Source organism: Chrysemys picta, chromosome 1 (assembly GCF_011386835.1).
Source record: "Chrysemys picta bellii isolate R12L10 chromosome 1, ASM1138683v2, whole genome shotgun sequence".
NCBI lineage: Eukaryota > Metazoa > Chordata > Testudines > Emydidae > Chrysemys > Chrysemys picta.
Genome location: NC_088791.1, coordinates 241818637 through 241833942, shown reverse-complemented (window position 1 = coordinate 241833942; position 15306 = coordinate 241818637). Strand labels below are relative to the sequence as shown.

At 43.5% G+C, this 15306-nt stretch overlaps 1 protein-coding gene across 1 annotated transcript in view; it reads right to left on the bottom strand.

Annotated features, from left to right (window-relative positions):
• The window catches only part of LOC101950447 (vertebrate ancient opsin-like), a 135430-nt gene that overhangs the window by 63608 nt on the left and 56516 nt on the right, over positions 1 to 15306 (bottom strand). Inside the window, exon 3 of the mRNA XM_005306967.4 lies at positions 11442 to 11767. Within this exon, the coding sequence (XP_005307024.1) occupies positions 11442 to 11767 (326 nt within the window). The remainder of the gene's footprint in view (positions 1 to 11441; positions 11768 to 15306) is intronic.

Here is a 15306-nt window from a genome sequence, read left to right as displayed (position 1 = left end):
TATAGCATGGGAGATTTAGGTTAGATATTAGAAAAACATTCTAACTATAATAGTTAATCTCTGGAATATGCTTCCAAGGAAGGTTGTGGAGTCCCCATCATTGGAAGCTTGTAAAAACAAGTTGGACAAACATTTGTCAGGGATAGTCTAGGTTTACTTGGTCCTGCCACCGGGGTCTGGACTTGATGACTTCTTGAGGCTCCTTCCAGCCCTACATTTCAATGATCTGTCAGACTACCCCTTATGGAGGTGATGCTGTCATTAAGGTATCTGTTTCTAAGTTTGTACGTGACAAGCTTTCCCCCAACCTCCAATTTCTTTAAAATTTCCTTAAAGGTAGAAAAAGGAAATCCTGTTCCCAAGGCCCATTTTATAGACTGACTTACAGTGGATTGATAGAGCACCTGATCCTGATTATACTCAATTTAGTTTTGTGCGGCTGTTGCTAATTGAATTCAATGAAATTACTAATGATTTATACCAGTAGAAGTGAAAGGAGACTCAGGATCATCACTTTTTCTTTCATTGCTGTCTCCATCCCAACAGATGAATGTGAAGGACCTACGTGTTGCTCCTAAATAACTGAAGGTACCGAAAGTGATCCTCTCGTGCGTGCTTAAACATTCGCATTGCACTTGTTAGTTAAAAATACATTCAATGATACCAGCTAAACGTTTCCAAAGATCCCTAAACTGGATGCAACAAGTGACTATCCTGACAACAGCTGATAGTCTTTTTCTTTCAGAGTGTTTCGACATTTCTGCATTGATTGGATTCACCTTGTATTGACCCATCTGACAGCTAGGCTGATGAACTTTTGACTCTTGCAGCAATATGGAGAAAAATCAGATGTTACCCGGCTATCTTTATTTCTTGACTTTTCAGCTTTTACAGAAATATTGGATTCTGCAGCTGCAGGCACACAGCCTTAAGAATGCCTTGGTATTAATACTGGACATATGCTTAGACCCTTTTAACAGTCAAAAGTAGTCAGTCCTGAAGTTCACACTAGTCTAACTGTAACAGATTCTTATGTTCACTTACTGGGCAACCATTGACAACTCAGACAATGGCAGGACAATTTATACCTTTAAAAACTAACTGCACTAATGATTTCTCCTTATAAGTCAGTGAAAGCATCCTTTTAATTCCATCAACCTTAAAAGCAAGGAACATAAGAACTAACTCAAAGACTAATCAAAGCTTGCTTTATATTCATCTTCTTGAAGAGAAGGTTGAGGAGGAGCAGGAAAGTGTATGCAAAAGACTGCTATTCGTCTAGCAGATAAAGAAAACTTCATACACTACAGAGGGTTCTGTAGTTAACTCCCTTGTTCCTCATGCCCCTGTCTCCCATAAAACAGGGATAATAATATCCGCTTCACAGAGTGCGGGGGAGAGAGTGGGAACATGAAGCCCACAGGGAAGACATGAAGTCAAGCCTAAATAGAAGTTGCCTTATCACTGGAGCTGCGCACCCTCCTGTGGAAGTAAAAGAGTAATTGGTGCCAGCACATTTGAAAATCAGGCCACATACTCTAACTTTAAAGGACCACATCCAGGGCTGCTGGAACAATCTGTACAGTGGGGGTGCTGAGGAGCCCTTGAACCAAACTGCAAACCCTGTATATAATGGTAACCACTTCAAGCCAGAGGCTGCGGTAGCACCCCTAGTTCCAGCACCTATGATCACATTTGAAAATGTTTGGCCTTGAGCCTATTGGAGTCAGTGGCAAAATGTCACATTGACTTCAGCTGGCTTAGGAGACCCAAAATATTCCTGAAAATCTCCAAGTTGCACAAAGGTCTGGTCTAACCTACAAAGTGAGGTTGATGTAAGCCACTTTGCATTGACCTAGCTGTACACGGGTTTACATTTAAAGTTGTCTCCCACGATGTAAGGTATTACGCCTACCTATATAGTAACACCACCTCCCCGAGCAGCACTGAACCACGGTCTATGCACGCAGGTTGACATAGGGTGAGTGTAGATACAGGGGTCTACAGGGGTCACGTAGACTGGAGGCGCCCCCCGCCTTAAAAATCCCTGAAAATTTTTGAAATGCCTTTTCCCAATTGTCCAGCTGAGCGAGCATACCTACCATCTCTCCAGTGTTGTGTGCAACTGCCCAGCTAACCATGCTGGCTACATGCTCCGGACACACTCCTGCCTGGAGTAGAATGGAGATATTGTACTCCTGGGCCTGTGGCAGCTTTTACAAAGACCTGCATGCCATATTTGATGGAGACCCCACCATGACACTGCATTCCACCGGTGATATGTCCAAATACCCTGAGTCACAGGCCCCTGCCCTGACCAGTGAGGGGGACACATGTTGGGGATAGGCAACTAGGGGATCGACCTGTGCTGCAAGCCAGGACCTGTTTTTGTCTCCATTGCAGACCCTGCAGTTGAGCACGGGCAAGCCTGAAGCAGGGGAAGGAACGTCTGGTAAGTGTGTAAATAAATTTCCCATTACACTTATCAGTCCCCCAAACTTATCAGAACAGTTAAAATTCCATAATTAATTTACTTCTACTAGAAGAGCTACTGATACAACAAAGAAAGATAGAGTAATCTTTCTTCTACCCTCTAGTGGAGGGGGGGCATACAGAGCAGTTGGTTTAGGTACACAGGGATGTCCCTGGCATCCTCCTGAGACTCAATGAAACTTTCACAGAGGTACTCTCCAATCCTCTCCTGAAGGTTTCTAGGGATTGCAGCCTTATTTCTTCCTCTGCAGGAGGCCACTTTCCAACGCCAGTTGGCAATAACTTCAGCAGGCACCATTGCCTTAAACAGGCTAGCAGCATAGGGGCCCAGGTGACTTTGGGACGCTATCAGCAGCTGTGCTCTCTCTCCCTCTGCCTTCATTACCCTCACAAATGAGAGAGCTAAAACCATCACCACCTGTGGAAAATCATGTCAGTATTCAGTGCCATTGCCCGATACTCTGTTTCATGCACCAAGCAATTCCCTCCTCGTTTCCCTCACCCTGGCAGCTCATACTCACCATCGTTAGTGGGGCCATGAACAAACACTCCGAAGCAGAATTGCCAATCAGCATGTCTTGTTTAACACTTTGGGGAACCAAAGGAAGGGGGGATTTCTGCATATTAAGTTTTGCTTTCAGTACATACTATGCGGACTATGGTTCCCCCTCCACACCAGTGGAACAACTGACCCAATAAGGAGGAGGAAAACAACACTGTGGGTATTCTGCAAGATCCTTCAAGCCAGTGCTACAGCAAACTTTGAACAGAGGGCCGGGAGGGTGAGTATTGTGGACTGTATGGAGAAGGAAAGAGTGGAGAGGAGAAAAGCATAGAGAAAGGAGAGATGCACCAGGACATAATGGGGCTTCTCTGGCAGCAAACACAGATGCTGGAGACTCTTGTGGAACTCCAAGTTCAACAATCCCAGGCTCGCCTACCATTGCAGTTGGTGGAGAACTGCAGCATAGTGCCTACCTACACCACCCTCCCTCAGCATCCCACATGGCCACAGGCCGCATACCTACCCCGATCATGCCACACTGAGGGGAAGCATGGACAACCACAGCTTCACGTACAGTGACCTCTGAGAGCCACTGTTGATATGTGTTGCTACCATGTACATAAGTTTTCCTTTCCGTTGCTTTTCAATTTAAAAAAATTGGGAACCCTTAAGTTCAAAAGTAATTACTATTATGTTCAGATTTTGTTAGGTACTGTTTTTGTTAATGAATAAAACTTACTTTGAAAACTATTATTAATCTTTATTAGTTTACAACACATGGTATACAATGCCAGCTGGCAGTGAAAGTAGTGGTCTAGTACACTCACAATCCATAGGATCAGTGATAAACACAGTAATTATCATAAATGTCACAGTCAGCATCAAAATATTAATAGGTGCACTGACAGTGTTATATTCATGCATGTACACCAAGCACCAGACAATTCCTACCAGGCCCCAAAACAGCAAATCCAGGTTGAGCACAGTTCACTACAATGCACTACTGTGGCTCATGGTTAAAATACCCTTTCAAAGCCTCCCTGAGCTGTATAGCACTGTGTTGATCTCTTCTAATAGCCCTTGGATCTGGCTGGTCAAACTGAGCAGAGAGCTGCTCAGCTTCCACCCCTGCAGCAAGTTTCCCCCTCTGCTTCACAAATATTATGCAGGACACAGTAGGCAGCTGTAACCATTGGGGTATTTTTTGTACTGAGATCCAGCCTGGTGCGTAAACAACACCAGAGCCCTTTCAATCTACCAAAAGCACATTCAACTGTCATTCTGCACCTGTTGAGCCTATAGATGAATCTTTCCTTGGTGCTGTAGATGTGGCCGGTGTACGGCTTCATGAGCCAGTGGAGTAAGGGGTAGCCTGGATTTCAACATTACCAGTGGTAATCCACCAGTTAGGAAAGAAAGTCCCTGCATGTAGCTTTCGGAACAGTTTTGTGTTCTTAAAGACACAAGCGTCATGCACCTTCCCTGACCAGCCAACACTGATGTCGGTGAAGTGTCCCCGCTGATCCACCAGTACTTGCATAACTATAGAAAAGTAGCCCTTTCTGTTAATGTACAATGTGGCAAGGTGCTCTGTGGCCAAAATAGGGATATGCATGCTGTTTATTGTTCCACCGCAGTTTGGGAACCCCATCGCTGCAGCGTCATCCACTATGTCCTGCACATGGCCAAGAGTCACGGTCCTGAGTAGCAGGAGACAATGGCTTGCATTCTTGCACAATAATGGTCCCCATGGTGGATTTTCCCAGTCCAAAATGATTTCCCACTGACTTGTAGTGCCATTACAAAATGGCACTACACGTCACCACCCACTTCTCCACTGTCAGTGCAGTCCTCAGCTTGGTGTCCCTGTGTTGGATGGCTGAGGCGAGGTCGGCACACAGAACCAGAAATGTGGCCTTGCACCTCGAAAGTTCTGCAGCCACTGCTCGTCATCCCAAACCTACATTATAATGCAATCCCACCAGTCCGTGCTGGTTTCTTGGGCCCAGAAGTGGCACTCCACCTCTGCTGCTGCTCTGTGAATGCTACCAACAACTGTGAATTGGTTCGTGCTATCTCCCATGGCAATCTGTGCTCCAAGAAATCATCATGTTCCCCAAGGTTCTTCTGGCAGCTCTGCAAATATCAGAGGATTGTGCATCTTGTGCTTGCAGCACTCATGGCAGTAGTGCAAAGGTGTGCAAGCTCCATGCGTCTGTCAGAGATGGCAGAGAGCGACAAGTCCAGTGTGGGTTTGTGGGAAATTGAAAACAGGCATTAAAATGATGAGCTAGAGATAATATTGTGGGATGGAGAACTTTGTATTATGGGAAGTTGACCCCTTGCTCCCAGTTACCCCTGCACAACTTGCTTCTGCCCCACTGTGCATTGCCAAAACTACCCAAAAGACTGCTGAACAGTGGCATGTTTGGTATATCAATTTTGCTAATGACTTAATATTTTATTACAAAAAGAAAAAATGGTCAGTGAACAGGGTCACAAAAAACCCAAAGGACTAGTTTCTCTAACCAATCTGGTGGGGTCCAATTGGAAGCGGGGTCCATGGCATTTTTTTTAATAGAACAACAGTGGTATTGTACTAGGAAACAAATATTATTTCATTTCTCAGCTGGCTTGATGAGTGGCTTTGAGGGGCAAAGTAGTAGAGGTAGAAGGAGCAGAGTATTGGAGAGGCACTGGGGACAGCATTACCAGACTGCCCATTTCTCACTCAAGTGGGCTAGTTTATTTTCTCCCCACATATTCAAAATTGTTGTGGGTTAGTACCCATTTAGGAGTTAAATGTGAACCTTTGGACTATACTTCTCTGGAGATATGTTAAAAAACAAATTTCTACAATGGGTAAACCTTCAGGGGAGGGAAAGGATGAATGAGTTCAAAGTCAACTTCTCTTACTCTTTATGAATTACAAAGCTCTATCAATTTTAGTTGGTTTTTTTTAATCCTACATATGTAGTCACAATGGCCATCCCTATAGCAATAATTCTCAGCTTTGTGATTCTAGCTTAAAGTGAGCTGTGAAGTTGTTTTGTAGTAGCCACAAAATAATCTACAGCTTTACGTCTACACTACAGACCTTACAGCAGCACAGCTGTACCCCCAAATGAGCGGTGATAGCTATGTAGGCGGCAGAGCGTCTCCCACCAACATAGTGCTGTCCATGTTGGCACTTTTGTCGGCAAAACGTACGTCAGTCAGGGGGTGGTTTTTTACATAACTGACCGAAAAAAGCACTAGTGTAGACATAGCCTTAAGCTCTCTCTCCTTGCCCTTCCTCTCCCCCGCAGCATTTCCAGATAACATCTCTAAAAAAACTAGAGCTGGTTGAAATTTTTCAACCAAATGTCTTTTTCCTTAGAAAAATACTGTTTTGTCAAAATTAAACTGTGAAAACAGTTCAATTTTGTCATTTCTATGAAAAATCAAAATGAACATTTTTCATGTTATTGTTTCACACTGTAAGTTTCATTTTGTTTCAGTTTTCAAAAGAAATTCAATTTTTAGTATTTGTATTTGGGGATCTCGTCTCTCCTTTCCCCCGCCTTCCCTACCGCACCTTCTCATACTGGAAGAGCGGGGAGTGAAAAAGGGAGAAAAGATGAGGAAAACAGATTTTTCCCTCATTTTTTTTTCTCTCACTCTCCCTTTTCCAGTGGAAAAAGGCAGAAAAGAAATAAAAATGGAGAGAAGTGGGAAGCGGAATCCAAAAATCTTGAAATCAAAAATGGGAGAAAAATTTGTTTTTGAAAACCAAACAAAAACCAAAACTAAAAAAAATTTTCATTTTTGCTGAAAAATGATTTTTTTCATGGGGGCGGGGAACTAATTTTTTCCTCCCAATCAGCTCTAAAAGGAATCAGTCTGACCATTAGCCTTTTCTCCATGTTCCTCAATGGGATTGTTAACTAAGGTCTGTTGCCTGAATAAAAACTGCAGGCTCAGACTTGTGTGTTAAATTGCACATCTGATTGAACTACTACTCACACTGCTCTTGAATATTTGAAGTGTTCTAGTTACATTTTGTAAGGCATTTTTGAGCCTTGATGAGAGAAAGTGTAGATGATGAGAGAGAGTCTCCTGATGAGATTGATTCCAGACTGGCTTTGTGTAGAATCTCTTTGTTAATGGATCACTTTTCTGGTTTGTCATTTGTCATTTGTCCTTTTGGCAGGTCTCTTGCTATGCAAGGAAGAGATAATGTAGGCTGAAGAGATTTCTTATACCAGGGGTCGGCAACCTGCGGAATGCGTGCCAAAGGCAGCACACGAGCCAGTTTTTACTGGCACTCTGCTGCCAGCCGGGGTCCCAGCCACTGGCCCCGCTCAGCCTGCTGCCTGCTTGGATGAACGGAACCCTCAGCCGGCAGCGGGCTGAATGGGGCCAGCAGCCGGGACCCTGGCTGGCAGGAGCCAGCGGCCAGAACCCCAGACTGGCAATGGACTGAGCCACTCAGCCCACTGCCGGTCTGGGGTTCTGGCCGCCGGCCCCTTGCCAGCTGGGGTCCCGGCCGCCGGCCCCACTCAGCCCGCAGCTGGTCTGGGGTTCCGGCCACCGGCCCCGTGGCAGCCGGGGATACTAGCCGCCGGCCCCACTCACCTCGCTGCACTATTATTTACTTTACATACAACAATTGTTTAGTTATATAATATAAACTTATAGAGAGAGACCTTCTAAAAATGTTAAAATGTATTACTGGCAGGCAAAACCTTAAATTACAGTGAATAAATGAAGACTTGGCATCCCACTTCTGAAAGGTTGCCGACCCCTGTCTTATATGTTACTAATTTTCATTATCGAACACATCATATTTCATTTGTATGATCTCTTTGGGTCTTTCCATTGGGAATCTAATCATACTGCACCTTCTGTGCTATAGAGCTCTCAATATTAATCTCTGCCTAAGTTATGCTATCATAATACAGACCGTTCCCTATTTTACTGTTTCCCAATCACTGTCCCATGACTCTTTTGGAGTCCAACCCTGACTGGGGTGGACACCTCTGTTTCCCAGGTGCAGCCCATAAGACTGGCAGCACACAGTCTAACTAACCAATCCCAGCAATCCAGGATAAATCTTTTTCAGGAAAACCTGTCCTAAGATAACATACTTGAAAAAAAAAACCATCCAAAAGTCATCTGAGACCCCTAAATCACAGGGACTTTGATAATAGATCAGTCAGATTTTTTTAGTTTAGTTTAATAATATTGGCATCTAAAAGGTGTTCTTCAATATTCAAACACAGATTATACTGATATGTAACTTTCTATAAGTTTATTACATTCTTTGGGAAAAGCTATCCTTTACAACACCTGTGTGTTAATGAAATTCTTGCAAAATTCCACCAATGAATTACCTACAAATGACTACACAGAGTACTAATGCCTAGTATCCCAGAAAACTATAATATCCTGTTAAATTTTGAAAAGGAAAAGAGAAAAGTAGACCCACAATTACAGTTCCTGAAAATAAAACGTAGGCACTCTGCCAGTCTTTGCATTATCTATTCCCTGTCTATTAAGATATTTCTTCTACTTCAATGAATTTACATGACAAGATTAATAGTGGCATAGCTCCTGTGTTCTTAATCTCTGGGTATAATAACATTTATGCATGTAATTTTCTAATGTACAAACTTCTTTCAGAGCTTATAAAAATGTAACAATGCATATCTTAGAAAACTTGCCAGCAGCTACAGCATAGTTATTATGCTTATTATGGTGTGCTGCAGACCTACATTACTTCTAACATATTACTGGTAATGTTACAAAAAGACTCACCTTTTCATCTATAAAACAAGTATATGGTTCTGCTTTCTGGTAATGGACTCTTTTGCTCACTCAGAAAAGTAACAACATTAACATGCATATAGTAACCTCTCAAATATTTTTCTATTACAAAAAATATTCCCCCTATTTCTGTATAGAAAGGAGCGAATTTTTTATCACCCACAGCTCATCTGTACAGTACAGTACATCAAACCATAATGTTCTCTAGCATATTACAGAAGATAGTTGCATATTGTGAGATTATGAATAGTTAGATGACATGAAACTGGAGAAAAAACTCTCTATCTTCTAAGCAAGCTTGCTATGGAAAATTTTTGAAAGTTTTATAGCAGTCATGGTAGAAACTTCTGGAAACCATGGTAATCTTCTGAAAAGTCATGTTACATGAATGTGTTACAGCAAATTCATACCACTGAATATTAAGTACACATTATGAATGTGGTAAGGATTTTGCTATATTATTTTTCAGCAACAGGAGTCTTATTAAGAAGATTTTAAAATATTGACAGGATGTGAATTAGATGCTATGTCTAACAGTTCAATGTTTATCTGATACAGACTTTGTAGTAATCAAACCACTTCTGTAGACCTGGATCTATACATCTTTTATGTATTGATATGGTCTAATCCAATATGGTAATTCCTTTGTTCTGAATTAATCTGAGCTCCCCATGTCTCCTGGGCCCACCCCTCTGAAAAAATATCCAAGACTCCAATTTGACTCCTTTCCACTTCCATCATTTAATAAAATCCATGTGTTTCTAACCTAAATGTCCCAATGTTTTCCATTGATCTTCTGACTTGACCAGAAACCAGTCTTTTGAAAAGCCTCAGGGGAGGATTCACACCTTTCCTACTGCTTATTTCTCTGTTATGGTCAATTAGCAATAAAATCAAGTAATTTTTCTATACCACATGCTGCAGAAATCCCTTTGGATCTAAATTCAGTGTGGCTATGAATTGCACTCAAATCTTGTCTCCAACATTCTGCTCTTTCAACATGCTCACCATTCCAGGTTGAGACCAACCATGCATATGTAAGAAAATAATATTACTCATTTTTTAAAATAAAACTGAATAAAGTGACACTGATATTTACAGCAGTACCTAGCAAATGAGGCATATGCTAGTGGTTCTCAACCAAGGATCTGGGGCCCCCTGGGGGGCCGTGAACAGGTTTCAGGGGGTCCACCAAGTATGGCTGGCATTAGACTCACTAGGGCCCAGGGCAAAAAGCTGAAGTCCTGCCATGTGGGACTGCAGCCCGGGGCCAAGCCCCACCACCCAGGGCTAAAGCCAAAGTTTGAGCAACTTAGCTTCGCAATGCCCCCTATGGTGTGGAGTCCTTGGCAACTGTCCTTCTTGCTACCCCCTAATACCAGCCCTGGCTTTTATACGCAGTAAAACAGTTGTTGTGGCACAGCTGGGCTGTGGAGTTTTTATAGTATGTTGGGGGGGCCTTGTAAAGAAAAAGGTTGAGAACCCCCTGGCATATGCCATTGGCACTTTATCTATATAGATATTCATATGCTATGATGATGGCTGACAGTACAAAATATTTAGGGAAGCAAGAGATGAGTAAGAAAATGATACTTTTGTGATCACTGCTAGGAGTATGCACTCTATTCTGGGCCGCCTCTAAGAGCTTGTATACACAAGGATACTCAGGAGAGTTAAGACTAATTAACTAAAGGTGTAAAATGAATCCCGCAGGCTTAAACCAAAGCAGGAACTAAGGCTAATTTACTTCTGAATGACAGCATCCACTCAGGGAATTAATGCTCTTTAACTTCACACTTTTAGTTAATCCATTTTAATTTTCCAGTGTTCCCATATAGACAAGACCTAAGCATTCACTCCTTCCTTCCTTATTCATCACTGAGCTTCACCACTGTTCCAACAGTATCAAAACTTCACAGTGCTCTGTCTTCCAGCCGGCTATGTCTGAAGATAACATTCAGAGTGCCTGATGCTCCATGCTGCTCCAAGTAAGAGGGGGCTGTGCACTGAATCTTTTTTTTTTCAATCAATTTTGTTATTAAAGTGTATCAGAGTTGAAAGGTCAAACTCATCTTTAGTGTAACTTCACTGCCTACAATGGAGTTACGTGAGTGTTGAATTAGGACCTAGTATTTTAAAAGACAGCGATATGAGAATGTCATCTATGTAGGACTGAAATGGGGAACAATGATGAAAGCCCTCGTTGATATGACTGCAGGGCTCATCCAAATGCATTGGCTCGTTTAACATACAATATTTTGCTGTTCCATTTTGTTAATTTGAGTGCCAGCATGCTCTATGGGACTTACCTGGCTACCCAAACATCTGTTACAAGTTGAGAAAAATAAGAAAACTTGGTGCAGTCCATCTTCCTTCTCCACAACTTTTTCTGCCTTTTTTTTCTTCTTATCAGTAGCCAGCCTTTGGAGTTGTTCTCCGACTCCGCTCCAGCTCTAGGCAAAAACCTGCAGCTCCACTGCTCCGGAGCTGCTCCGCACTCCAGCTCCGGGCTCCACTCGAAAGCACTGATCAGTACTGCATCTTATAACCAGATACTTAAAGGAAAATGATATTTCCTAGAGGCAACATCTCTCAGATCATTTATACTGCCTACATTTAGCATATCATAGCTTACCTGTTTAACAGCATAAAGGAGACGCCCATAGCAGTATATCATGACCATTACAGGGATGACCAAGCAGAATATGAAGAGACAGATGATATAGGACACAGACTCAGCTGTTTTGGAGGTCCAACGTACTGAACAGCTTGTGCCGGCCCCCTCAATCCCATAACTGCTCCAGCCAATGAGCGGTGGTACTGTCCAGATCAGAGAATAAAGCCAGGAACCACCAACTGCTAGCAGAGCCTTCTGATAGTCAGAGCCTCGTTTGTTACATAGGGTGATGGTGCTATAGCGTTCGTAAGACAGGATAGCCAAGGAGATCAGGGACACAATACCTGTAAAAAAAAAAAAAAAATTTAGGGATTTAGTACCCCTGTTTTATATGGCACCAATGTAACAGATATGACAATATCCTGGACACACATTACTGAATTATAACTTTAAACCTTACTGAATTACGTTTAAGTATTTTAGGAGTACATTGTATTGAAAGTGCAAATGTTTATGTACTATTGAGGAATTGTATGAATTACCATGGGGGTAGGGGACCACAGTCCTCCAGGAACTAAGAACAGTGGGAGGGTGATTAGGCAAATTCACTCAAGTTTCAACACCTCCAGAGAGGTGCCACCAACTGATGAGAGAATCACTAATATTGCTTCAAACTGGATTCTCCAGAGACTAAAAGTCAAAGAAAAGATTTTTGGTTAAATAGCCTGAGTTAAAACTGACTCAGGGCCTTCTCTCTGATCCAGTAGACAGACAGGACCTTCTGTCCCAAGGGGAGCCCAATCCTCAGGGAAGGGTTGGAAGGTCTTTGGCTCACTGAAGCCCCATAAGATTTGGGAGCTAGTTCTGAGCTGAAGCTTTGATGAAGTTGTGACCACAGGTAAAAAACCACTGTGTGAGGTTTGAAGGACTAATCACCAACCAGAGCCCTTGCTGGGATTCATGGGGAGATGCCTGATAAACTGATTAGCACATGTGTAGGTTCTTTCATTGTTTTTAATATGTTTTCTCTGCAACGCTTTCACCTTAAGAATAAATGTGCTTGCTTAGAAAGGGCCATGTGGTAACTTAGCCATGGCAATTACATTGTGTGCCGTCTCTGAGGAGAGAAGCGAAGCAGGCCTGCTTAGGCAGTCTGTCTTTTGTGGGGAAGCTCACAGTATAATCGGGGAACTGTGCAGCCTGGAAACACCTCGTTGAGAAGAGGGAGAGACACAAATCTCTGCCCAAGGAAGGAAACAGCTGAGGAGCTGGAAGCCTAGAGTGGATACCTTTTCTGGACTATAGAGGGGGGAATACAGCTGCAGTTGCACTGGTCTATGGCTGGCAGCAAAAAACTAAATACCCTTTTCTACATTATTAGAGTATTTGATGTATCGGTGGAAATGCCTTTTTGCATTGAAATCCTCACTGGAGCCAGTAGCTCTCTATACAGTATATCAAATTCTTCTTGCCTAAACTATTCTTTAAAGGCACTCATTCGTTAGAAATACTAACATTCAAGATAACTCTCTGAAACCCTAACATTTGTAGTGTTTCCCAGTGGAAATACATTTTTTACATGAAGTAATACATTTACTGAAAATATTACCTTTCTAAGGTGTATTACTTCTTTACAACCAGGAGAATTTTCAATAGCATATTGCCAGTCAGTCATACAAAGAGCATATACTCTGGATTGGAGGAGCTGGAGGGTGTAGAAATTTCTGCTGTCACTACACCCAAAATTATACATTCTTCCTCTAGGGTTACCATATTTCAGCGAGCAAAAAAGAGGACGGGAGGAGCCCCGCCCTAGCCCCGCCCCTGCCCCTCCCACTTCCCGCCCCCCCCTGACCTCCCAACCCTCCCCCCGTTCCTTGTCCCCTGACTACCCCCTCCTGGGACCCCTGCCCCTAACTGCCCCCCAGGACTATCTAAGCCTCCCTGCCTCTTGTCCCCTGACTGCCCCAACCTTTATCCACACCCCCACCCCCAGACAGACCCCTGGGACTCCCACGCCCCATCCAACCACTCCCCACCCACTGACAGCCCCCCCCCAGAACTCCCAACCCATCTAAACCCCTCTGCTCCCTGTCCCCTGACTGCTCCGATCCCTCTCCGCACTCCTGCCCCCTGACAGCCCCCCCCAGAACTCCCAACCCATCTAAACCCCTCTGCTCCCTGTCCCCTGACTGCTCCGATCCCTCTCTCCACTCCTGCCCCCTGACAGCTCCCCCCCAGAACTCACAGCCCCCTACCCCCCCCGCTCCTTGTCCCCTAACTGCCCCCTCCTAAGACCCCCCCCAACTGCCCCCCAGGACCCTACCCCCTACCTGTACCCTGACTGCCCAAAACTTTCTCCACTGCCCCCAAAAAGCCCCCCCTGTTTCTTGACCTCCACCTCCAGAACCTTCCTGCCCCCTGACCTCCTTACCCTGCTGCTCAGAACAGAGTGTTGGGCTCTGTGCAGCCGAGCCGGACACGTGGCTGAGCTCCCCTGCACAACAAAACCCGGTCTGGCCCTGCACAACAAAACCCGGTCTGGCCCTGCACAGTGCTGCCGGACTGGGCTGCAAAGGAGCTGCCTGCTCAGAATGCAGGGCGGATCCGGCTCCTCTACAGCTGCTCCTGAGTCCAGCCCGGGACTTCCCTGCAGCCCTCCCAGCCACTCTCTGCTAATCCCGGACATTGTGAGAGCTTTACAAATTCCCCCCGGACGCTATTTTTAGCACACAAAAGGAGGACATGTCCGGGGAAATCCGGACGTATGGTAACCCTACTTCCTCTCATGAGAGCCTGATTCTCCTTGTCTTGCATCTTGTGTAGTTATTTTATCTCTGTGCAAAGTGAGATGAATGTGGATAACCATTTTACCCCTGCTACCATTCTGATCTGATAACATTTTGCACTCATGCTGCACAGGCGTATGACTATGTAGGATGGAAGACAATGGAAAGTCAGGCCAGCAGTATATGTACATCTGCAGGTGTGAATTGTCATAGCTCCAATGACTTCATTTGAGCTATAACAATTTACATAATTTGAGGATCTGAGCCATAGATTTTAAAGCATGAAGAGACTACTGTGGTCTAGTATGACTTCCTGCAAAACATACGCCATAGAATTTCACACAGTAATTCCTGTATCAAGCCCATATCTTGTCAAAGAAAGACATCAAATCTTGATTTAAAGACTTCAGGTAATTGAGAATCCACCACATCCCTTGGTATGTTGCCAATTATACTCACTGTTAAAAATGTGAACCTTATTTCTAGTTGTATTTATTTAGCTTCAGCTTCTAATAATCTACTTTCAGAAATCTTTTTTTCTGTGCCAATACTTATACACTGTAGTAAAGTCAACTCTTATCCTGAACTAAACTAAATAGACTGAGCTTCTTAAGTCTTTCCCAGTAAAGCAATTTTCCAGATCTCAAGTCATTCTTGTAGATCTCTTCTGAATTCCAAAATGTTATCAGCCCTCTACATTGCTCTCTTGGAGTTAAAATATCTTAATGTGACTGATCAATATTATAGCTTAGTTATTATAACATAATTGATACTGTAGCTGAAACTATTTTGTTATAGATTCTCACATATGCTACCCTGTCACAACTGTAATTGTTTGCAGTATTCTTTACCCATGTTGATCACATGATATGAAAGAGACAAGATAGGTGAGGTAATATCTTTTACTGGAGCTCTTCTTCAAGTTGTGTGGCTCAAAAGCTTGTACCTTCCCCCTGTAGAAACTGGCTTAATAAAAAATATTACCCCACCTACCTTGTGTCTTGATGATTACCTGTTCTGTTCATTCCCTCTGGGGCACCTGGCATTGGCCACTGTCAGAAGACAAGATACTGGGCTAGATAGACCTTTGGTCT